We start from the raw sequence: 22811 nt of genomic DNA on the forward strand, positions 1-22811 counted from the left end.
ATTTGTGTAAGCTGTGTATGTGATCACTGGGTTACGCAGAGCAGGAAGTCCATTACCCAGCACCGAACTGTGAAAATGTAGCTATTAATGTATGTGAGTGATAATTATGATATTGTGTTGATTTAATGTCATCTTTCACCTTTGTGATCTGGGCGATTACACAATTTGGTTGGAAAAGGGATTAAGTATGCAACTGTTAGAAGAAATCCTTTCATTTTGAATAAAGTCTACCATCTTAAGTTTTCAAGTAAAAGAAGCAAAAATATTTATTTTCCAATCCCACACTAAAATAACCTAATCAATTGTCTTTGCGAAATAAATTGCAAAAATAATTGATGAGCTATATGTTGTGTCAAACTTATTGGCACTTCTGATTGCAAAAGCTATTTCAAGTCTCCAAAAGTTGGGTTGTATTTCTTAATGGTTTTACTCAAGGTAAGTTCCACTAAGGGGCATTCAACCATTTTAGTTCAGCATGACTGAAAACAATATCTTAACAAAAACTTTTCACTGGAAAACCAGTTCACAGGCATCCATTGTCATATTATGGATCAGTTGGCATACACTCATGTTTCAATGTAGAGTTATATTTTAACAGATTATTCAAAATTATTACACACAAAGAGTGAGCAAAACTGCTCTGTGTGTATAATAAAGTGGCAAAACATGTAAAAAAAACTGTCTGGAATTTAATCCAACAATGTCTTAGAACGCATTTGTAGGTGCACGACCTAACAGCTATTTACTGTGTTACTCCAAACTAGTTGAAGGACATGTGCTTCGTGTTCCCTTTCTGCTGCTCAGACTTTTCCAGACTAATCTGGCTCACGGATTTGAGGTTGGGACAATTAAGGTTTTTTAACTGTAAGACGACTACCACTGCATCCGTCCAACAGTGACTGTATTAGGACTTTGGATCCCTAGTTAATCAAAGAAATTCTTTCTTTGCTTTCATAAAAGTATTCTAGCTTTGAGCATATGAGCAAAATGGTTGTGTCACTGATTTGAGCTTCCATACAATTACATTTTTGCTACACGAGCAAATGTACATTGTACATTCTGTTTTATGCTTTAATTTCAGCCTCTCAAAAACACTGGGCAGATCTCTGAGATCAATGGAAAAGCAGACTGCTCTACAGCAGAAGTTAATGGTCACTGTAGGGATGAGATTGCTGCAGAGGGTGGGTACTAATTTGTGTATTACTGTTTATTGACAGATAGATAACTTCTTGGATTTCAGCTAACAGATTTTTATCTCTGTCATCAGTCTTTTACAAGTTTTAAATTTTTAATGTTTCATTTCTTTCCTGATTTAGCTTTCCTTTTATCAGATGGGGATGTTTCTGAAACAGGAAAGCCACTTAAAGAAGATGAAAGACCATTAGAAAATGTTGAAATTAGTGAAAATAATTCACCTATGGAAGCTGATACTAATGAAGATGTGCCCCTGGAAATTGATGCAAAGCAAAATGACATCAATGAAAGTTTTAGGAGATTTTTCAGTAATATTGGTTTCAAATTGACTGTAAAGAGGGGCTCAGGTGAAACACCAACAGATGAGCCTGACAAGAGCAACCAGGAAGAACCCAACAGACCAGAAGACATTGAGGATACCACAAAGGAAACCAAACATGAAAATGCTGAACGAAATACTGATGTGAACATAGCACAGGAGACTTATGATAATGATTCGGCGACCTGTCATGCCCTGACAGACAATACATCGGAGGACGTTTTAGAAAATGCAGAGGAGCAAACAGCAGAAACCAAAGAAGTTGAATCTGATAATGCAGATGCAGCAACAACTTCACCTGTAGGAGAAGACACACAGCAGGATGCCACACCCGAAGAAGAGCCACATTCCACATCTCCATCTAGTCCTGAAGATGATGTGGTCATATCTCCAATTAAAAGATTTTTTACAACCGGAATCTTTTCTGGACTACGTAAGAAAAAGAAACATGCAGAAGATGAGACAACTGAGAAAGAATTTGTGGACATGGCAGAAGTCGTACAGATGACAGAACAAACTGTACAAGACCAACAACACAACAAAGAGGAGATTAGTCAAGGTGTTGAGGCAGCTGCCGTTGAGACAGAACATAAAGAAAATGAGCTTAAAAAGGAGATCCTGTATGCAGCATCAGCTCAGACGACGGATGAAGAGAAATCACCTACCAAGGATCCATCAACCATTATTATCAATGAGTCTGAAATTCTGAGTTCTCAAGAGAAGGACAAAGTTCATGCAAGTCCTCTAAAAAGGCTGCTGTCAGGGTCTAGTTTAAAGAAACTCTCAAAAATGCAACGAAGCAGGAAGTCAAGTGATGCAAAGCTGTCTGACTCTGGAGAACATGTTTCAGATCAGCTCATATCATCAACTGAGTCAGCTGAGAATCAGAAAGAAGGTCCTGCACAACCCTCTGTAGAGGCAGCAGGAGAGGAAGATAGTCCATGGGCTTCCTTCAAAAAACTTGTGACTCCAAAAAAGCGCATGAAGAGACCCTCCGTGAGCAATGAAGAGACACAAATCCCGGGTTCACTGGAAGAACCAAAACCAAGTGAAGGAGAGCAAATTTCAGATCACAGCACAGAAGAAGGCAAAAAAAGAAAAGACTCATCTGTTTCATGGGAAGCTGTTTTATGTGGATCTGGAAGGAGAAGAAGCCGAAAAACGTCAGACTCTGAGGATGAAACACCTCAAATCGATAACAATGATAATAAGAAAGATGGTGGATCTAAACATGGTGCAGAATTGCTCCTAGAAAGTTCTTATGAGACTGACAGTGACATTTTAGCCTCTTCCCCCAGACAAGCAGGAAGTTCTTCAGAGGGTGACGGAGGGTCAACATGGAAATCATTGAAAAGACTTGTCACCCCAAAAAGGAAAGCCAAGGATGAGAACGAAAGCAAAGACAATGAACAATCTGATAGTGAAGTTACTCACGATGAGTCCTTCTCAATAAAGAAACTCCTACCGGGACGAAGGAAGAGGAAGTCTGCCGAAAAGCAAGACCAAGTATCTTCAGATGAGGCTGAAAAGGATGTAGCTTCAGATGATGAAGACTCTGACACACCAGCTGTGGTTCCATTATCTGAGTTTGATACAGTTGAGACAGAGGTTCACATACAAATATGGGCAGATGTAGAAAGTCATTTACCCGAGGAAGCAGACAATGAACTCCAGCAAGACCTCCTTGATAAGATGACTGAACCAGTCCTGCCTTGTGACAGTCTGCAAACTGAAGCAAAGCAAGTCCAAGACAATGATGCTTTAGAGAAACTGGCATCTACAACCGTTGTTGTAAAGGAAGAACCTGATGATCTAACAGAATCAGTCAGTAATCATCAACAACTCAGTGACATTCCAGAGGAGGGCATAATTACAGAGACCATGGTCACTCCAGCTTCAGTCACCGAGGAGGCAGCTAGAGATGACACTTTAGCAGAGGACCTGATAGAGATCACATCTGAGGCCATTACTGCACCAGAGCCTGCCTCAGACATTACCTTGGCAGATGAAACTGAGATGATCTCCGCAGTTTCCCAGTTATCTTCAGAGTCGTCAAAAACATCCGGCAACACAACACCAGTCCCAGCACAATATGACGCTATGGAAACAGATGTGATCCTGCATCAGGTTGTTGAAACCATCTCCATAAGCGCAAAGGCAGTCCCAGTTTGTTCTGTCTCACATCAGATACTCGAAACATTTGAAAAAGAGCCAACAATTTTGGAAATACACAGAAGATTAGATGCAAGTGCCATTAACACAGGTCTAAATGTTGAAGAATTTGATGCAATTAATGAACTTACAGCTCAAACCGAGAGCATATCTGAAGTCAATTACTCTGTTTCCACAGAGATTGTATCTGAGGTTCATACTGAGGAGTTTGATACTGCTGAAATTGCAGTAGATGAAGTACATTTTACAGATCCAGAAGAAAGTACTGGTGAGAGCTATGATAAGGAGAAATGCCTATCTGAGTTAAATGCGTCTGTGTCGACAGATACATTACCTGAAGGTGAAGAAATGGTCCTGGATGAAGGTTCTCTAGTTGATGCACATCAAGCTGAAACAGAACCCGCAAAAATTTACTCTCAAGAAACAGGTTCACCTGCTACAGTATCAGACGAAACTAAGGATGGGGCCAAGGAGCAGGAAGTCCTAACTCTGACAGAAAAGGAAGATCAGATCATGCAAAATATCACTGGTCAAATTCAACTTGAGGATAAAGATCAGCCACCATTAGAGGCGGAGGAGTTGCAAGAATTAGCAGCTGTACAAGCTGCCACATTAGATTCAGAGGAGCGTAGTGTTCAATTGCTTGAAAAGGAAGTAATATCAGAGGACATACGAGCAGCCAAAACAGTTACATATGAACCCAAAGAGGAAACAGTGCCTCTAAATGAAGTCAATATTGATCCAGAAAAGAAAGATGAACTAGAAACAGATGCTGCCAAAAATAATCATGTTCAAGAAGCAGAAGCATTAGCTTGTAGTGTCCAATCACAAGAAGAGGAAGTAAATTCAGAAGACATTCCAACAGCAAAAACAGTCATAGATGAACCCAAACAGACAGCAGAGCATCTCCCAGAAGTCAGTGCTGAACCAGAAAACAAAGAACTACCAGTGAATGCTGTCAAAACAGAACATCAGAATGTTCAAAAACCAGAAATATTAGATGCTGTTCAAACACCCACATTAAATTCAGAGGATGGCAGTGTTCAATCACTTGAAAAAGAGGTAAATTCAGAGGATGTTCCCAAGGCAAAAACAGTTACAGATGAACTCAAAGAGGAGACAATACCACTCATTGAAGTCAATCTTGAGCAAGTGGACGCTTCCAACACTGAACATGTTCATCCAGCATTAAAAGCTGTACAATCAACCACATTAGATTTAGGGGCTGGTAGCCTTCTATCAATTGAAAACGAAGAAATGTCAGAGGATATTCTAGTAGTGGAAACAGTTACAGATGAACCAAAGCAGGAAATTGAAGTGAGGTTTGAGCCAAAAGAAAAAGCTGCCAAAACTGAAAATGTTCAAGAACCTGACGTATTACCACCTGATGTAAAACATATTGTACCTGAAAACAAAACCGAGGAAGGGGCATCAATGTATGTACATGGACTCACACAAAGTACAGTGGGAGGCAGTACTCAGGAACTTGAAAAGTTTGTATTGTTAGAAGATATTTCCAAACCAGAAGATGACATTGTAATTGAGAGTGAAGTTGTGGCACAACTGAGTCAATCTTTAGAGATAACAGAGGATCAGAGGAGTATACCACAAGATGCTGAGCAGGAAGAATGCATCCCTGAAGTTGTAGACACGTTACAAACATTAACAGCAGTTCAGTTATCCTCCGTAAATGAGGAGGCAAGTAATGTTCAGGTCCTAGAAAAGACTGTCATTTCTGAAGAAACCACAGTACCTTGTTTAGACAATGCTGCAGTTACAGATGAACACAAACATGAAGTCCGTCTCAGTGTAGTCCAAGTCAGTGTTGAGGGAGAAAAAGAAAGTGAATATCCAAGCATTGAGATCCCAAAACAAGAAACTGAATTGATGATTGAGCTGGAAGAAAAAGTACCAGTGGAAGCTGCCAAAGGTGAACATGTTCAAGAACTACAAATATTGCCATCTGAAGTACAAGATATTGTAACTGAAACTAAAAGTGAGGAAGGGGCATCTATGTACATGCATGTAGTCACAGAAAGTACTGAGGGAGGCAGTGCTCAGGAACTTGAAAAGTTTGTATTGTTAGAAGATGTTCCCACACCAGACGCGGACAATGTCATTATTTTAGTTACAGATGAAACTGAGAGTGAAGTTGTGTCACAACTGGATCAGCCTTTAGAGATATCAAGGGAGCAGAAAACAGAGAGTATCCCAAAAGATGTTGAACAGAAAGACTGTATCCCTGAAGATGTAGACGAGTTACAAACAATAACAGCAGTTCAGTTATCCTGCGTAAATGAGGAGGCAAGTAATGTTCAGGTCCTAGAAAAGACTGTCATTTCTGAAGAAACCGCAGTACCTTGTTTAGACAATGCTGTAGTTATAGATGAACACAAACATGAAGTCCATCTCAGTGTAGTGCACGTCAGTGTTGAGAGAGAAAAAGGAAGTGAACTTAAAAGCATTGATATCCCAAAACAGGAAATTGAAGCGAGGGTTGAGCCAGAAGAAAAAGTACCAGTGGAAGATGCCAAAACTGAACATGTTCAAGAACTACATGTATTGCCATCTGAAGTACAAGATATTGTAACTGAAACTAAAAGTGAGGAAGGGGCATCAATGTACATGCATGTAGTCACAGAAAGTACTGAGGGAGGCAGTGCTCAGGAACTTGAAAAGTTTGTATTGTTAGAAGATGTTCCCACACCAGACGCTGACAATGTCATTACTTCAGTTAAAGATAAAACTGAGAGTGAAGTTGTGTCACAACTTGATCAGCCTTTAGAGATATCAGGGGAGCAGAAAACTGAGAGTATCCCACAAGAAGTTGAGCAGGAAAACTGCATCCCTGAAGATGTAGATGAGTTACAAACATTACCAGCAGTTAATTTATCTTCTATAAATGAGGCGGCTAGCAATGTTCAGGTCTTAGAAAATACTGACAATGACAATGCTGCAGTTACAGATGAACACAAATATGAAGACCATGAAAGTGAACTTCCAAGTACTGAGATAAAGACTGTTGCAATTGAGCATGCCGTAGTGGCACAAGTAGTCACATGCAATCTCAAGGAGGTGTCGGTTGCAATACCTGATGTTTTGATAGAGAAAACATCAGACATTATTGAACCCTTGATGGATAGAATGGCAAGTGAGCAAGTATTCAGGGAGGAAGTTGAGAGCGCCACACCATTAGTGAAAGATGAGGAAGGCAGTCTTGAAACAGTTGTGGAGTCACTGCTAGAGGTAGGGGTAACAGAAGCCAAAGAAGTCATTGATGTTTGTCATGAAACAGTTAAAAGGGTAGAAATTGTCTCCATAACTCCAGAGATTGAAGAGGGATTAATTAATGAGGAAAAGCATGTGACCATTCAAGAAGTTTTTCAACATATAAAGGAGAACTTACCAGAGACAGTACCTCAATCAGTGGTTGTCAGCTTTGAACAAGAAGTCAAACAACATCCAGATGCCATGACAGAAGTGAGTGAATTGGTTGAAAGTGAATCAAATGAAATGAAGGATCAAGAAGCAATGAAGAGTAGTATTGGAACATTGAGGGGAAGACAAGAAGCACCCACTGTCATGAATGATGAGTTTGCAACTGAACAAGTGTCAGATGATTGCATGCAAACATCTGATATTCCAGGAAGTTTAGATGTCTCCATTCATGGTCACAAAGAAGATTTGGATGTAACTAAAGCTGAATGGGAACAATCAGAAGCAGGCGTCACAGCAAATGAGGTCAAACCACCAACAGAGGAATTAGACGTGAAAACAAATTCTGAACAAGCACCAACTCCACAAATTGCTCAAAGTCTGATTGTAACACCTAGTAACACGGGATTAGTAATACCCCAAAACACTGGAATAATCTCGTCAATAGGTAATGTGGAGTCCCCTTCAAGTCTTTCTTTAGAATTCAAACTTAACATACAGTTTGGGCAAGCAAAGGCACCAGCTTTCTCATCAACAACAACAGAGAGAACGGAACCTGTGAAACAGATGTCTGAGGTCGGAGTTCAGGCAGTAGAGGCCGTTAAACCAATAAATTTAACACAAAGAGATGAGAGCCAGAAACAGACAGAGCTAACTGAGGTTGCTGTTCAGGTAATCACAGAACCAGCGACACACTTAGATTCAACAGAAAGACCCGTAATCACGTCTCAACCTGTACTGCTGGATATCGGCATCCAAGCGATGGAAAAAGTAGGATCCGAAGAACAAATCAAATCAACAGATACAGAAACCTCCAGTGTCCAGGCAACAGAAACATTACAGGCAGTAGGGCAAACAGAGAAAATAGAAGTGTTCTTGAGTCAGCCAGTACTCTCTGAAGGTTGTAACCAAGAAACAAAAGCAGAGGAGCCTGTTAAACAAGAGGAGGAAAATGACCAGGATGTGTGGATGGATGCTGAGGAAGTCATTTATACTCAAAAGGAAACAGAGGTGTCCCTTTTTGAGGTGGAGGAATCTCCAGGGCCTCAGGCAGAAAGTAACACAGAGGAAAAAGCAAGACTTCAACACGAGGTTGAAATGGCTTCTTATTCCAAGACTGAAGAAGATGGAAGTCAACAAGAAATGCACAGAACAGGAGGAATGTGTGAAATTGAGAGTGACGGTGAAGATTTTGCTGTTGCACTTGAGCATCCTGAAACGGCAACTGCAAGCATCACTACGATGGAGTGGGATTAATTTCATTCACTGTCACTGACCGGTAAGCCTGTCCCTTTACTCGTTTGGCCCATTAATCGACTTACTTTCACTGAAATCACACTCATTGCAATATCCAAATTAATTAATATCATGCTGCATTTTTTTGTGTTTTTCTTTTAAGGTGGGACAATCAAAAAGGACCGGTAGAGGAAAACTACAGGAAACAGAATTTTGCTACTTTATTTTGAAATTATGTTCAGCCAAATATAAACCAACATTTATTGGTAAACCTTGTGATTGTGAAGATTATTTTATTAATAGCATAAGGTGTGTGGTCAGAGAGATCTGGCAAGAGAAGCATCAAGCGGAAAAGTACTTATCTTCTCAGGTGGTATGAAGTATGATTCTAGACAGTAAAATACTAATTTTAATAAATCGAATGAATTCTTTGCTATAGAGTGCAATATATCACCTATCATGTAAAGTATTTTCAATCATAAATCATATTTTTGCAAAGATCTATATCGATCAATTTTTTAATTTGAATATATATGTATGAGGAGAATAAGACATCATTTTCATTTCATTTGAGTTGAAAAAAAATTAGCTTTTTATTTTTTTTTTTTTTTAAGTAACATAAATTCATAATGTATGTGACCCAGACACAGGACATATGTTCATTTCTCTCTCAAGGATGCTACTATTATATTAGTATATGTAGATATTTCACAGCCTTTACTATATTTCTGTGTTCGTAAGTCATTTTGTCATTCAGATTGTGTTTCATAATTTCACTTAAATATATGTTCCCATGGGATCTATGCAGTATGTATAAACAATAGGCAGACCTGAGCATACTAGTATTACTGTATATTACAAATGTTTTAATGCTCATACAGGCAGAAATGCACTCATTTTGAATCTACAAGAATTTCTACTGTGACAAGTTTTAAAATACGAGCATGATGAGAGCATGGCACATGTATGGAAAATTTTGTATTTCACAAATTGAAATTGAATATAATAGATTAAATTTGTATTATTACAGTTTCAGAGGAATTCCAGATTTAGTTTTCAAATACAGTTTCAACTCTGAAGCATTCATCCGGGGGACTCCTTACTAGAATACGAGAGCTCCAATTCAATCCAACACCTTTCAAAGGACTTCTTTGGACCGCAAATTCAAAACTATTAAATTCAGATTCAATTTGTGCTGGCACTAAAATAACTCCATACACATCATGGTTAAAAAAGTAATCATTTACACATTATTGATTTGAAGTTAAATGAATCTTCACATAAGTATCCATCAATATAATTATAATCAGCAGAGCCTTAAAATTTAACAATCATGGCAGCTTTACTTTACGAGTTTTAATTTCCCAGCTGTTTGTGTGTAAGCTTATAGTATCATATCTTATTATTATTATATCAATCATACCATAGGTTCAGTAAGTGTGTGGTAAGGATGAGAGAAAAAATTGGTCAAGACAACCTTTTGTGTCAGCCATTTTTCCTCTCTGGATTTTTCTTCCACATATACTAACTTTTATGGAAAATTCTTGCTGATCTGATATGCGTTTATGTTCACTAATGACTAAATGTAAAACATAAACCTGTGTTTATATATTTACATACATATTTACCAGTGTTTTATTAATAAAATATTATTTTATTTGAATAAATTCATACATGTATGTACTTGTATTGTATTGCAAATCCTTTTATATTGAAACTTCTGGTGAAGTAAGCTTCAGACATTCTATTTAACTAATAATCTCAACTCAGTAAATTGATATTTTACATGCAAACACTGACACACAACTGGCAAACATTTAAAACAACATTTAAAGTAGACACTTTATTCAATCTACTATAACACAGCACACAGTTGGAGTTCACGGACTTGATCGCATCTTGCTTTCTTTTTCCTACTGCTAGTGTCAAAAGAATAATGTCACATGTCAAGGTGTGACTCTCTGCCCTTGTGTCCCAATTATGTGCTTTAAAAAACAGTATCTTTCATAGTGAAACAGATTCATAGAGTTTTGCTCATAACTTAAAAGTGCAATAAACAGTGTTAAACATAAATGCAGCAAACAAAGCCAAAATAAAGCTGTGTGGCCAACTGATCCCAAAATTAACAAGTCTGGGTTTTTTTAGCAAATACAATCCTGCAGGGCCATGACCTTCAGTAAAACAGTACTGAAATGGTAAAAAAAGAAAAAAGAAAAGAAAACAAATATTTATTGTGTGTTTTTGAAATGCATCTATTGTACAACAGGAACAGTAAGACATTCAAAATTAATTAGGTCCATTTCACAATTTTAGTTGCTTGAAGAAAATATTACTGACAAAGTACCTTTGTATAGTGCAGCATTCTTTCACAGGAACTTCTAGTGCCTCTATTTGTGCTTTGTTGGTGGAGCAGTTTAGAAGATCATTTTTGAAAGTTCAAACAAAACCTACAATGAAAACAAGCATTGGCTGTTATTATTATTTAACTTAAATGGCTGTATGCATTCTTAACTACAAAAAATTTAACAAATTAGCTTAAAAATAAAATTCATCAGAGAAAGTTAAAGAATAATTTTCTCCTATAATTAATACACCAAAATATACACCAATGTCCAAAAATGTAAGACTAATTGCAAGGTGAAGATGAATACAGTTTTAAAACAAAGCGCACTTTGGATAAAACATCATATTCTCACACATCAGGCAGATTTCTTACCTCAATAGTAATGAGGATGACTATCATCCACTCCAACCTCAAGCTGTGCTTCTCACTCAGGTGGCTCCTCATCAGATCTGTTAACTGTGTACAATGTTCCAGCTTCTCATTCACAACCTAAAAACACAGAAAATGTTTCTATAAAAAACAAAGCACATGCCCCCTTGTCACTGAGTGTAAGAATGAGTCTCTATATTACAACTATTGTGCCTCAATATCTCTCAGAGTATATTTATTTACATTGACTCTGCGGTTGATGCTGAGGAATTGGCAGGTCTTGTCATAGAGTTTTTCCAGGTTTTCTCGGTCCCAGTAGAAATCAGGTGTGAGGAGCAGGTCAGACCTCAGGTTTATACAGTGTCTGTCAGAGAAGGAGGTAAATACAAAAGGGTTTTAAACACAGTCTGTCCTCCTGGAGTTTGAAAATATAACAATAGTTATTGCATTTACAGAATATCTGGTAGAACTGCTAAAAGCCTGAGCTGTTCAACATAATAAACTGAGTAAAAACTAACATGACAATTATGTGTTACGTATGGCAATTACAACAAAATACATGGATATCAACAAATGTGTCTAACCTGAAAGAAACAAAACTGAATTGACAAAAAACTATGTGAGGTTCCAAGCTGATTGTCAGGAATGTTTTGGCTCATTGTAAAACCTCAAAAACAAAAATAGAAAAGTTGCTGTTCCCTCTCAAAGAACTGCTATTTAGAGAAAATTGAATTTACCTTAACGTGAAAAGCTCTCCTATCTTCTTCATCACTTCTGCAGAGGACAACTTAACTCTTTTACCAGACTTCAGCGTCTGAGGCAAAAAATAGATTAGGACATTGGCATTAAGGGGATGCATGATCTGCTTCAGACACAAACAAACAACCATTACAGATAATCAATTATTCATCATTTATTGCTGCCTGCTGTACCTCCGGGATTGATTGAATTGACTCTACAAAGTTGTCTAATGACACCTCCCATATCGCAAGCTTCACTGGAAAAGAAAGCAAGAGGTTACACTCAGACAAGAGGCTGAGTACAGTGCAACCACAAAACAGTAAAATCTTTATGATTTATAATTGAGGCGCAGCTTCTTACCCGACAAACATAGTGCATTTGAAAATGCAAACTTCTCCAAAACGGCTTCATGTTGATCCATCTTGTCACTCAGAATAAAGTTGCCGCGCTCAAGCTTTGTATTTCCCCTGAAGAAGAAAAGAAGTCAATTCTACAAAAAGGTATATAAAGTCTTATAAAGTACATATAAACAAAAACAACACAAGAGTGAAGATCAACATACTCTCCAAGTATGTAGTTAATTTCCTCATTTTCCCAGTGGACTAATGCTACTTCATAGGGCTGGATCTCATGATGTTCCAGTACCCTCATCACCTTTTTCATCTGTAGAAACAGTGAAAAATAACCTACAATGTCTAAGAAGTATGCTACAATAGAGAAGTAAACAAGAATTACAATTAGTGAAATATTATACTTTATAAAATATATATGGTTTTGTTTACCGTTTTCTCCTCAACATTCCAGAAAACTACTGAGCCTTCCCTGAAAGTTCAGATTGCGAAAGTCAATCCGTGATTTCCAAAAAACAAAACAAAACGTTACTAAAACACTATAACTAGGCTTTTTAATTTTTACAATACCAATGCCAATACCATACTTGGGTTTTAGTACCAACTCCAAAATCTTTCAATAACTTACTTGAGAAATATTAACCTAATTTTCTACAACGCTCTTCTTCATTTGACAAAACATGCCAAGCTATTAGTGTTTCATAGTTCATGGTAGCGTTAACGCAAGGAGTCAAATTCCATAATAAAAACCTTCTTAAACTTAAGTTATTATTTTTATCAAGAATTATTTGATCAAAGAAAACTTTTTTATAGTTTTTGAAACTGGATTCTAGGGACACACATTTCTGTAAGTACCCAAAAAGTATTGTCGTTTGATACCCACCTTATCTATAACCAATTTGAAGCACTACATATTGAATAATCCTTATAAATAATTTAGCATCAAGACAAAACCTAAAACTTTGAAATCAGAATACTTAATTTCTACCTGAAGAAGAACATTAGAGCATCGTCATCTGGTTTTGCTGCCATGTCTGTGCTTATCACCAGCACATTTGAGGCATCTGAAATTAAAACATGCTTGTCATAAAATATGTTATGTGTTGCAAGCAATATATATAACATTTACTTCCCTGGAAAGCTGTAATCTAGGAATAATTTAGAGTCATACCTCTTGGTAAATCTATCTCTTGGAAGCCGTGGCTTATCAAGTCGTGGCAAAGTGTTGGCAAATGATACTGATCTGCTGTTGCAAAGGCAATACATTGCATCATGTCCTACAGAGAAATACAGTGTTGAATTAATCACATAACAAAAACATGACATGTATCAATACGTACATTCTTCTAGTGACTGGCAGAATCACCTTGTCTTCATTCAAAGAAGGCTGATTAGCTCTAGAGGGTTGTTTTGTTCTCGGTCCTTTGGGAACCCTTTTTCCCGGAACCATTGCTGGTTTTAGACTGGGTTTTAACACTGACTTCACAAGGTCGGGTGAATAAAAACGCTTCTGTCCACATTTAGTCAGTATCCCATGGTCAGTAAACAAAGGGCCGCTGAGACTTTTAAATCCACCTGAAGCAGGCAGAACATGTCTTATTTGCTTCTGCGGTTGGTGAAGAGGATTCAAAGAACAGGTCCCTGAAAAGGTCCATGTGTCAGACCAGTTTAAAGTCCTGGGCTTGGATTCATACTTGTGTGACTGGACAGACTGGGACAGACTGGCAGTGGCACAGATGCAGACTGGTTTTCTCTCTACAGGCCCAAGAGCTCCCACTCTGGGCCACAACATCCGGAGAAGCATCTTTACCATGGGCAGCTGTACAGGTGAGCTACAACACAGGAAACAGCTGGTAACGTTAAGTTTACCCTCAGCAGATGCATCATGACATGTTATGCTCTAATTTAATAACAACACAAGCATTTCAGAACTAACGTTATGTGAGCCAACTTGGAGCTACTAGCAAATGGATTTACACTTAAAATATTTAATTAAATCCAATGTGAATACAAAAATAGGATCCAAAAACACGCAAGACTGACCTTGACTACATTAGCAATAAATATCCTCACTAGTAGTCTAGTGACGATTTACCCATAGTAAGTAAACAGTGCTCTATACCCGGTGCTTAACGTTTCTTTAAGAAGAAGCAAACAGAAGTGGTTAACGTGCTACTGCAAGTCAGTGTGTAGCTGATGTGTTAGCCGTTAGCTGTTTGTTAGCTTACCAGTAAATTAAATGAAAAAAGTAGCGATTCCAAACCATTTGATTTTAAAAAGTATTCTACACCGTCAGGAAACGGTAGTTACGAGAAACGCTGTGACAAAATATAATTACTGACTTAACATTGCTAACTACATGACACCTTTGCATGACATACAGAGGAGGAGTGTTCGGTGTGTGCTAATAAAGTTTGTTGCAGCTGAGATGACGTAAAAACAGCTGCCCGGAACGATGACTGGCAGGCTGGCTGGCAGGTAACTTGCTGTTAAGCCTAACTCACGCTGTAGGGCCCACATACAGAATATTGCTCCTTTTTTGTAATTTTTGTGGGGGAACGCCCGCTCCAACTGTCCCTAAAATCAAATTTTCATATAGGTTTAGGTTATTTGAGCTATGCCAAGTTCATTAACTAGCGGTGCCATTTTGGCCACCACATCTTTGGTTTAGCTCTGTCCCCTCAATTGGTGTCTTCTATCTACTGTTGGCTGTTCCATGAAATCATAAAATGCCACCCCAAAATTTATATGTAACTTATATTTAAACACGAAGCCAGTGGTTTCCAACCTACACTGTTCCACAAAAGATTTTTGCATTTTCTTGTGAAATACTGTAGCCTATATCTGCTGGGCTAAAGCACTCTCATGTCCACACTACAGTCTATGGTCCACACTGAGGTAATTTCATGTAAGAAAGGGCCACAAATCAGACATTTCTTCATTTTAAGGGTCCAGGAGCTGAAAAGGCTGGGGACCACTACAATAGGCTGCTGTGCACTATTTAGTATGTTTGCCATCTTAAGTGCTTCCTTATTTTTTACGTAAAAATGACGGCATTCTATATGGTTTACTTACATCATTCTGCAAAGCAAGGTACAAACTAAAGGCTTATGAACTGACCAAGTGGCAACTACCATCATGCCTTGCACCGAACCTGATAGACTTAGTGCTTAGAGGAAGGGCTACCTGAAAGTCTGAACTCAGGAGGAAATTACATTCAAACCAGTTAAGTTGACCTTCACTTGCATCTTCATCAGCTTCTTGCTTTTGATCTTTCTGTTATTCCGTGCATTTGCTTGACCTGTTAAATACTTTAAAGGCTCTAATTTACTTTTGATTTTCCTCTAAATATCAATTTTGTTCGTAATCGATAACATTTTCTAGATGTCAGACATTCTCAGCTACAGCGCCCCCCTTGGTGGAGCCTGGCATAGCCTGTGTTTGGTGTTGCCAGGAGACTTATTAAAACAGACAGAAGTCTCTACTGTATATTCACTTCCCTGCAACACTTCTAATTATGGAAGTTATGGAAAGCTCTGATGAGGTATGCTAACACAACAGAAATGTATATGACCTCTTTTTATGGTGTACGGTTATGAGCTAAATTGCACTTAATGTTGGCAGCTTCTTGGGTTTTAATTTTTCAAAATGTCCTATCACAGAATTTATAGCAAATTTCTAATGATTTTTTTAATGATTAGGTGGACCAGTCCCATGAGAGAGAGAGGCTGAAGATGAGAATAGCTGTTTTAGAGGAGAGTATGAAGTCCTGTGAGATTGAGTGTAAAGCCAGCAGAGAGACGGTACTGAGGCTTGTGGCAGAGCTGGATCGAGAAAGGAGGAAGGCTGCCGGTAGTGCAGCAGCACTCGATTCCCTCAAAGTGGTGCTTTTACAGCTTTTAAACGTTCCTAACTTAAGTGTAGAGTACAACTAGTTGACAGTATATTTACATTTTTGGGATTTTTCACATGTGCAAATCTTCAGGTGTTTTTTTGTCTTTTTCTTTTTCAGGAGTTAGATGGCCTGTTGATGGGAAGGAGGAGTGTTGAGGCAGAGAAGGAAACCCTAGTGGAGAGGCTTGGGGCCAGCAAGAGGGTCATAGAGGCAACTAGGCGAGAGTCACATTGTTTGGAGAAACAGGTGGAGGAGCTTGAAAGAAAGCTACAGTCAAGCAAAGGAGAGACACAGGCTGCTGAGGAGAAACTACAGATGTTCCTGAAAAAGGTGGCAGGCCTGCTGCAGGGAAAGTCTGAAAATGTCGTCCTGCCCACAGAGAAAGATATTTTACATAAAGTGGATAACCTCTGCAATAAGGTGAGAAAACAAAGTTGTGATTTCTGTCTCAACTTCGCCGAACTCCAAGGTGCATGGAGAAAGGAAATAGTCTTAAAAGGTCAAAACTCCAGCAACACATGTAATATGAACACCTTTATTGCGAGACCAACATGTGACCTTCACCAGGTTCACATTAAAGTTCTTCTTTTTTACTACTTTTAATACACTTACTTGTTGTGTTGTTGTGTTGCTGGAGTTTTGGCCAAACAAGGTAAGGAACTAAAACATTTCATAGCCTGTCATAGGCTTTTTGAACTCTCACTCACAACTTTGAAAGGGTAACATTTCAGTGACTAGGCAAATTATTATTTTATGTATAATAAAAAGTGATAAAATATCATGTAACAACAAGTAACAAGTAACAAATCCACAATTGGAAAAAATACTTGGTTACAAGTAAAAGTCATGCATTCAAAACCTTACTTAAGTAAAAGAACATATCAGTAAAATTTAATTACATTTCAAAATAAAAGTGCTATGTAGCCAAAATGGCCTTTGTCAGTGTGACATTGTCATTTATTAAACTATTGGATTATTGTTTCTGATGCGTTAAAATCTAAGCACCTTTTTAATGTTATAGTAATTTGCTCTGGTAGAGCAAATTTTACAAATTCTTTATACTTTTGTTTACTTTATAACAAGGCCTTGTATTTTATATGTTCATTACAGGTTTAAATATTAAGTTAATTAAGCAACTAGTGTATTTAGTTACTTTCCAATGCTGGTCTCCACATTTACCTTTACATTAAATCTTGGGTGTCCATCTCTCAAAGAGGTGCTTCTACTCTAACATAAACACTAACATTCTTACTACATGTTTTGGAGGCAGTCTTTGTCAGAGATGGAGGCCAGGCTCTGTCATGTTTCTGAGGAGCTGAGCGAGCAGATGGAGCTGCAGAACAGTGTACTACAGAGGGCTCAGCTTGCAGAGCAGCAAGTCCAGGACCTGAGGGAGAGACTGCAAGGTCTGGAGACTGAGCTGTTGAAAGCAGACATGCATTGTGACGGGCTGAGACACAGCAAACAGCATGTGAGTAAAGTCATAGTAACAGGGGGAAAGAAGTTACATTTACAGGTAAATAAGAGAATGAGAGAATTATACATTCAATTATCCATGATTACTGTACATTTTTCACAGTATGAAGAGTTCCTGGAAAAGCTGTCAGGGACAATGAAGGTGGACAGTATTGCTGTGGATCTAGGCTTCGACATGAGGCTAAAACTCATCCTGTCACGTGTAGAGCAGCTTGTTAAACAAGAGGCAACTGCATTGGTGGAAAGCAAAAGTCTGACCTACAGTCTACAGCGAAAGGTAGACTACATAAGTAGCTAGTTGTGGTATCACTGGCATTTGGAGCAAAATTACTGTCAGTTTTATCATCATTAGATAAAACAAAAGGCCTTAAACAACCAATCACAAGCTTCTACAGGTGTATTGGTGAAAACCTTTTAAATGCGCAATTTTAATGCGCAAATGCAAAACAGTTGGCATGTTGGCATGACCAGCGAAACACCTGTAATCAAAATATTCCTGTTTCCAACAGTTAAAGTCACAGAAAGACCAACTAGAGAGCAAAGGACTCCACATCCAGCTCCTGAGGAAGAAGGTGTCCGAACTGGAGGAGGAGAAGAGGAGAAGATCAGTGTTGGCTGTGGAACGAGATGATGCTCATCTCGAGACCAGGAGGCTGCAGAAAAAACTGGAGCGTCTTCAAGGCGAGCTGAAGGCCACCAAGATGTCCAACACTGAGCTCAAGGCCCAGCTGTCCCACACCAATGAGCTCAAGGTAGAGGGGAGAAGGGTTCAGGCCCACATTCAATCAAGAACCATTTCCACCTCATAATCTTTTACTGTGTGGGTCGGTGAAAGGGTAATGCTTTGTATTTGTGCACCAATTATGTAAAGCAGATTGGTTTTAGAAACAACAGTGTATATTTTTAGTATCAGAGTATTGAGAGTGTTAAGCCAACCTGGTCTTCACTAAACACCTCTGTCTGACGTGGCAAGTTAAAAGTCATGGAACACAGTCAGACCATGCAGGAGCAGAAAAAGAGGCTGGATCAGCTGGTGGAGGGGAAGGCCAAGGTGGAGAAGAAGCTGAACACAGTGAGCTTAGACCTACAGAGCCAAGAGACGAAGACCAGAGAGGACCAGCAACAACTCAACACCCTCAGACAGAGCCTGGCACAGCTGTCTGAGAGGGAGAGAGAGGTAAGAGAACAATGAATATGAAAAGTTTGGTATCAGTCTGTATCTTGTCAGCTTCAATGGTTTAGTTGGCTCTAGTCAGTCTCGTTTCCACCCGCAGCAGAAAACGGTTTTATGCAAAAAAGCTCCAGAAAAGGCCACTGTACACTATCAGCCCAGCACCAAGTAGTAGACAAATAAAGTTAACAACTAAGTGGTCAACAGACATCTCGATATTTCCCTCAAGTGGTGGTGACCAAAATAGAGCTAAAAGTGAGGACTTGGAGTCATCAAGTGGCCTGAAACATAACTTCAAATGAATGATATATTCTGTATATTCTGCATGTCTACACAGGCAACTGTTTGCTTACAGAGATATAAACTTAAAAGGTAAAATGACTATGTTGTGTTTTAAACTTGTTTCCCTGCACCCAAGTTGCCAAAAGTCAATTACAGTCTTAAAAAGCATCAGAGATATGGTATTACCGCAAGTATTAGTCTGTGTATTTAAAAGACTGTTAATCAGTTCAGGAGCGGTAGGCATAGTGTGCTGATTCATATATACAGTTTATGAATTTAAAATCAAACTCAGATGTCGTCTATTTTCTCCATTGTTTAGTTGGTGAATTTCCGAATGGTTGTTTCCCAGATGTTGGGTCTGGATGCCACAGACCTGGCTCTTCCAAATCATGAAATCATCAAATTACTGGAGACCTTTCTTCACACTCATCATCACCATCACCACCTTCATCATGTTAATATGCCCTGGCACTGTCCTACTCACCAGAGGCCTCATCTCCCCCAAGTCCACGAGCTTCCTGACAGCTCCTTGGGTGTCTCTACCTCCAGGTCTGCTTATCTAGGGGATGCAGTTCCCCTTCATGAAGCCTAGGTTTATACATTATACTTATGCCAAACTGCACTTAAAATGTAAAAGGTACTATTGTGGTCTAAAAACTATATGAAAATAGACCTTACACAGTATAAAATGCTCTATCAAACATCATGTTTTTCTTATTTGTGTTTTCAGGAAAAGCTCAGTATATATATGATTCACTGAACAAATAGTAGACATGTATAATCACATTAAAACAATTAAATAAAAAGACAAATTTCAAAATGAGGATTTGGCATTCATTGTTTTTCATGGTCGCATATACATATATTTATCATTTTCATTTTTTTACCATTATATATACATGTTAAATAATCCTTGACTGTTATACATTTAATACTGGTAACCATCATACAAAATATACAATAGTTATATATGTCATAATTCTCAGTCATAAAGTTTTATATTTCGTTTAAAAAATAAAACAGCAAAATGTATAAAGACCATGGATTGACATGTTAAAGGTTTAACTCTTGAATTGCTCTGATATTAAAACACACATTAAAGAATGGATAAATGAATGAAATCAACATAATTCAACTTTAAAATGTTGACACAATGAGGGATGTAAGTAAATAAATGCAGAGATCAGAACAGCATGCAAAAATACAGGTAAAAAAATAACTGTAATGTATGATATCTTAAATATTTTTTGTGTTTTTTTGGTTTTAGTTTTTTTAACAAACTTTTGAGTTACAAGCTAATTCACTAAATTTCAGCATTTAACTTTGGTGCTATTCACTGACAGATCCCTTCAGAGAAATACAATATGTGGTATATGCCAATGAGTTGATGACCAGTTCATCCAGCAATGTCCACTGTAGGCAAAAACAGTTTCTTCAGTTTTGTTACACCAAAGAGGCTCCTTAATCGACACAGCATTACACAGAGTAGCATAGTGAGATGCTTGATCCTAGGTGCTACACACAAAGACTTTAACTGTAGATGGCAGCTGTTTTACTGCAGTACAAATGGGTAATCAAGATCAGTTTTTGCCCCCAACATGATCGACCAATTAAAGGTTATCAACGTGATTCCAATTCAAGTCATACTGATGCAAGAATTCTGAAATGAAATGCTCCTACGGCCAGCCTACACTGGAGGTGGTCCATTAGTGTAGCTGAGCATCGGGTAGAAGGAATGAGCAAAGTTGTTGGACTGAGCACAGTAGTCCTCTTCGGTCATTGGCAGCAGGAAGGCAAAGACCACTAACAGGAGCAGGATGAACTGGAGAGGCAGTGCGACCCAGAGGACGCGCCACATAAACGAGGATCCACGACCCGGCAATGTTTCCAAATCAGAAGGGAAGGAAGCGGATCCAGCGTCGCTGCGAGACCTGCTGACACACACACATTCACAACGCAGCACAGACTGACGTTTAGTTACTCAGTACAAACATAAAAAATCCTGCTATCTGTTTTGTCATCTGAATCCCTAATTTCAGAACTGATCCCACTGTGACAACCTTTAATAAGCCAAAATATTTTTCAGTACAAATAACAAATTAAATTAGTCTAATTTAATAAGTAAAGTTCAAATGAACTGCTCTGTAATTTTATATCTTTTGTTCATATGCTTCAGTGTTACAGTGTCTACCAATTTTCAATCCAAATAAGATCTGAGTTCAGCGACAGGGGAACTGCATGACAGTGCTTGACGTAAGCACCATGCTGTGTTTGAAAGACATCGCCAACACGATTCAAAGCAATGTTGGGACAATGTTTCACATTGTGATCTACATGCTGACTGAGACTGGGTGGATAAACACATTTACAAAGACAATCACAAAACAGTTTTCAAGGCATACATACTGTACAATCCTGCAACAAACAAATACATTTAATATGTGAGCTTGCATTCCTTTGCAAAGGATGTTAGGATAAAAGACAAAAGGCATGCTGCAAGTATCAGCTGTATAATCAGATTGATTTTTAAAAGGACTCTTTGTTGTTTGTGTCCTGTAGAAAAATGCAAAGCATGCTGAGGCAAGAAGAGCATAGCAATTGGAAACAGCTTCTTTGAATTTTTTAAAATGAATAGTTTGGGAAAAATGTTGATTTGCTTTCTTCCTGAGAGTTAGATGAGAAGATTGATACCACGCTCAAGTTTTTGAGTTAAATATGAAGCTAGAGCCAGGAGATAGTTGGCCTAGCTTAGTAAAAGGAAGCTAAAAAAGAAAGCTCTCAGCAAGAAACAAATAGGCATTTTTCCCAAAATGTAATACTATTAATTTTACTGTATCATTTATTGTCATCATCACCCTCAGTAAAAACTGTCTTCTTTAAGCCTCAATGTAAGCTAAAGGGAATTATTGTAATGAAGCTTACATCCACCTACCTACTGTGAAAAAACATGATTTATTTCTTTATATTAGGAGAACAGGCCTGCAGTACTCTCTAAATATAATGAATTAAAGTGATCCCTGACTCCAGGAAAGCATGGACATTAGTGATGTATGGTTTTACACTCAGGTTGTCCTATGTTGCTACCAAATGTGCCCCTTACCACTTCACAAATGGAGACCTGAGAGGCAAGACTCACAGATGACAGACTGAGGGGGGGAAGATGGTGGATAGTCAGTGAAATAGCAGCAGAAGAAGAAATGTCACACGCGAGAGAGAGAGCAAGAGAGAAAGAGAAACTGCAGCCTTTGCATTGTTCATTGCAGACATTTACTGGCTCGGCAACTCGAGAAAAAGGGTGTTTGTGTGTGTGTGTGTGCTCAGGAACAGCGAGGGAGTGTTAGATATAGCGAAATATTTGTGTTATATGTCAGAAATGCCCTCTGGTTAGCAAAATTAAGCAGTCAAGGACATTGGCGGAGAAGAGGCCTTGCACCATTCCTTGTGAAACAGTTTTATCAAGGATGTGTAGGTTGCATTTCACCTCATCACCTAGCCTACACACACAGTGTCTAGACGTACAGAAGATGATGGAATTCAGTATCATGAAATGCTAATCTGGCAGTATTCAAAGCTTAAATTGAGATATTTTTAATTCTTTAAAACACTGCTGTTGTTTGAGACTTGAGGAGGATCAGAAAGCATGAATCGGCCTCCTAGTGCATCATGGGCTGATGAGTTCCATTATCTTCTGGGTGTGCTAGAAACCAACAGAAAGGTACCTGTGGTGCGGACTGCTCACAGACGTTCCAGGCTGTGACAGACTACATTTGCCCCGTTGCTGTTTGCAATGAACAGGGGGGGGGGGGGGGGGGGAAAAAAAAAAAAAA

At 38.5% G+C, this 22811-nt stretch overlaps 4 protein-coding genes and 1 long non-coding RNA gene across 14 annotated transcripts in view; 3 read left to right on the forward strand and 2 right to left on the reverse strand.

Annotated features, from left to right (window-relative positions):
• The window catches only part of LOC123979194, a 2090-nt gene extending 762 nt beyond the window's left edge, over nt 1-1328 (forward strand). Inside the window, exons 2-3 of the long non-coding RNA XR_006827179.1 lie at nt 1082-1181; nt 1317-1328. This is a non-coding gene — a long non-coding RNA (uncharacterized LOC123979194). The remainder of the gene's footprint in view (nt 1-1081; nt 1182-1316) is intronic.
• The window catches only part of rmnd1 (required for meiotic nuclear division 1 homolog), a 17348-nt gene extending 1998 nt beyond the window's left edge, over nt 1-15350 (reverse strand). The window contains exons 1-13 of one of the 6 annotated variants that reach the window (XR_006827177.1): nt 15236-15350; nt 13527-13992; nt 13332-13437; nt 13149-13224; nt 12593-12632; nt 12373-12473; nt 12171-12277; nt 12002-12066; nt 11807-11883; nt 11313-11433; nt 11073-11189; nt 10701-10803; nt 10181-10543 (exon numbers count right to left, since the gene is read on the reverse strand). Coding sequence is in view for 4 of the 6 variants with exons in the window: in XM_046062988.1 (XP_045918944.1) it covers nt 10771-10803; nt 11073-11189; nt 11313-11433; nt 11807-11883; nt 12002-12066; nt 12171-12277; nt 12373-12473; nt 12593-12632; nt 13149-13224; nt 13332-13437; nt 13527-13992; nt 15236-15300 (1374 nt within the window). In the remaining 2 variants the exon portion in view is untranslated. Of the gene's footprint in view, nt 1-10180; nt 10804-11072; nt 11190-11312; nt 11434-11806; nt 11884-12001; nt 12067-12170; nt 12278-12372; nt 12474-12592; nt 12633-13148; nt 13225-13331; nt 13438-13526; nt 14011-14203; nt 14287-14388; nt 14586-15235 lie in introns of those variants that run through there. The other 5 variants (XR_006827178.1, XM_046062988.1, XM_046062990.1 and 2 more) reach the window with 5 other exon arrangements.
• Nucleotides 1779-9978, forward strand: akap12a (A kinase (PRKA) anchor protein 12a). The gene is made up of 2 exons (XM_046062982.1): nt 1779-8399; nt 8520-9978. Exon 1 carries the CDS (start codon nt 2000-2002, stop codon nt 8375-8377), a length of 6378 nt encoding a protein of 2125 aa, XP_045918938.1. The 5' UTR covers nt 1779-1999; the 3' UTR covers nt 8378-8399; nt 8520-9978.
• Nucleotides 15193-19784, forward strand: ccdc170 (coiled-coil domain containing 170). Of its 4 annotated transcripts, XM_046062985.1 has the most exons (9): nt 15197-15385; nt 15545-15704; nt 15862-16044; nt 16173-16475; nt 17326-17526; nt 17635-17808; nt 18041-18283; nt 18505-18708; nt 19304-19784. In XM_046062985.1, exons 2-9 carry the CDS (start codon nt 15678-15680, stop codon nt 19574-19576), a joined length of 1608 nt encoding a protein of 535 aa, XP_045918941.1. In that variant the 5' UTR covers nt 15197-15385; nt 15545-15677; the 3' UTR covers nt 19577-19784. The 4 variants fall into 4 exon arrangements, with proteins under 4 accessions (XP_045918942.1, XP_045918941.1, XP_045918940.1 ...); XM_046062984.1 differs by having other exon boundaries at nt 15379-15704; XM_046062986.1 differs by lacking the exon at nt 17635-17808 and having other exon boundaries at nt 15193-15704.
• An 85-nt stretch (nt 19785-19869) lies between these two features.
• The window catches only part of syne1b (spectrin repeat containing, nuclear envelope 1b), an 83140-nt gene continuing 80198 nt past the window's right edge, over nt 19870-22811 (reverse strand). Inside the window, exons 145-146 of one of the 2 annotated variants that reach the window (XM_046061954.1) lie at nt 22704-22762; nt 19870-20915 (exon numbers count right to left, since the gene is read on the reverse strand). In XM_046061954.1, coding sequence (XP_045917910.1) covers nt 20672-20915; nt 22704-22762 — 303 coding nt within the window. In that variant the 3' untranslated portion in view covers nt 19870-20671. The remainder of the gene's footprint in view (nt 20916-22703; nt 22763-22811) is intronic. The other variant, XM_046061953.1, reaches the window with a different exon arrangement.

This window comes from Micropterus dolomieu, linkage group LG11, assembly GCF_021292245.1.
Source record: "Micropterus dolomieu isolate WLL.071019.BEF.003 ecotype Adirondacks linkage group LG11, ASM2129224v1, whole genome shotgun sequence".
Lineage (NCBI taxonomy): Eukaryota > Metazoa > Chordata > Actinopteri > Centrarchiformes > Centrarchidae > Micropterus > Micropterus dolomieu.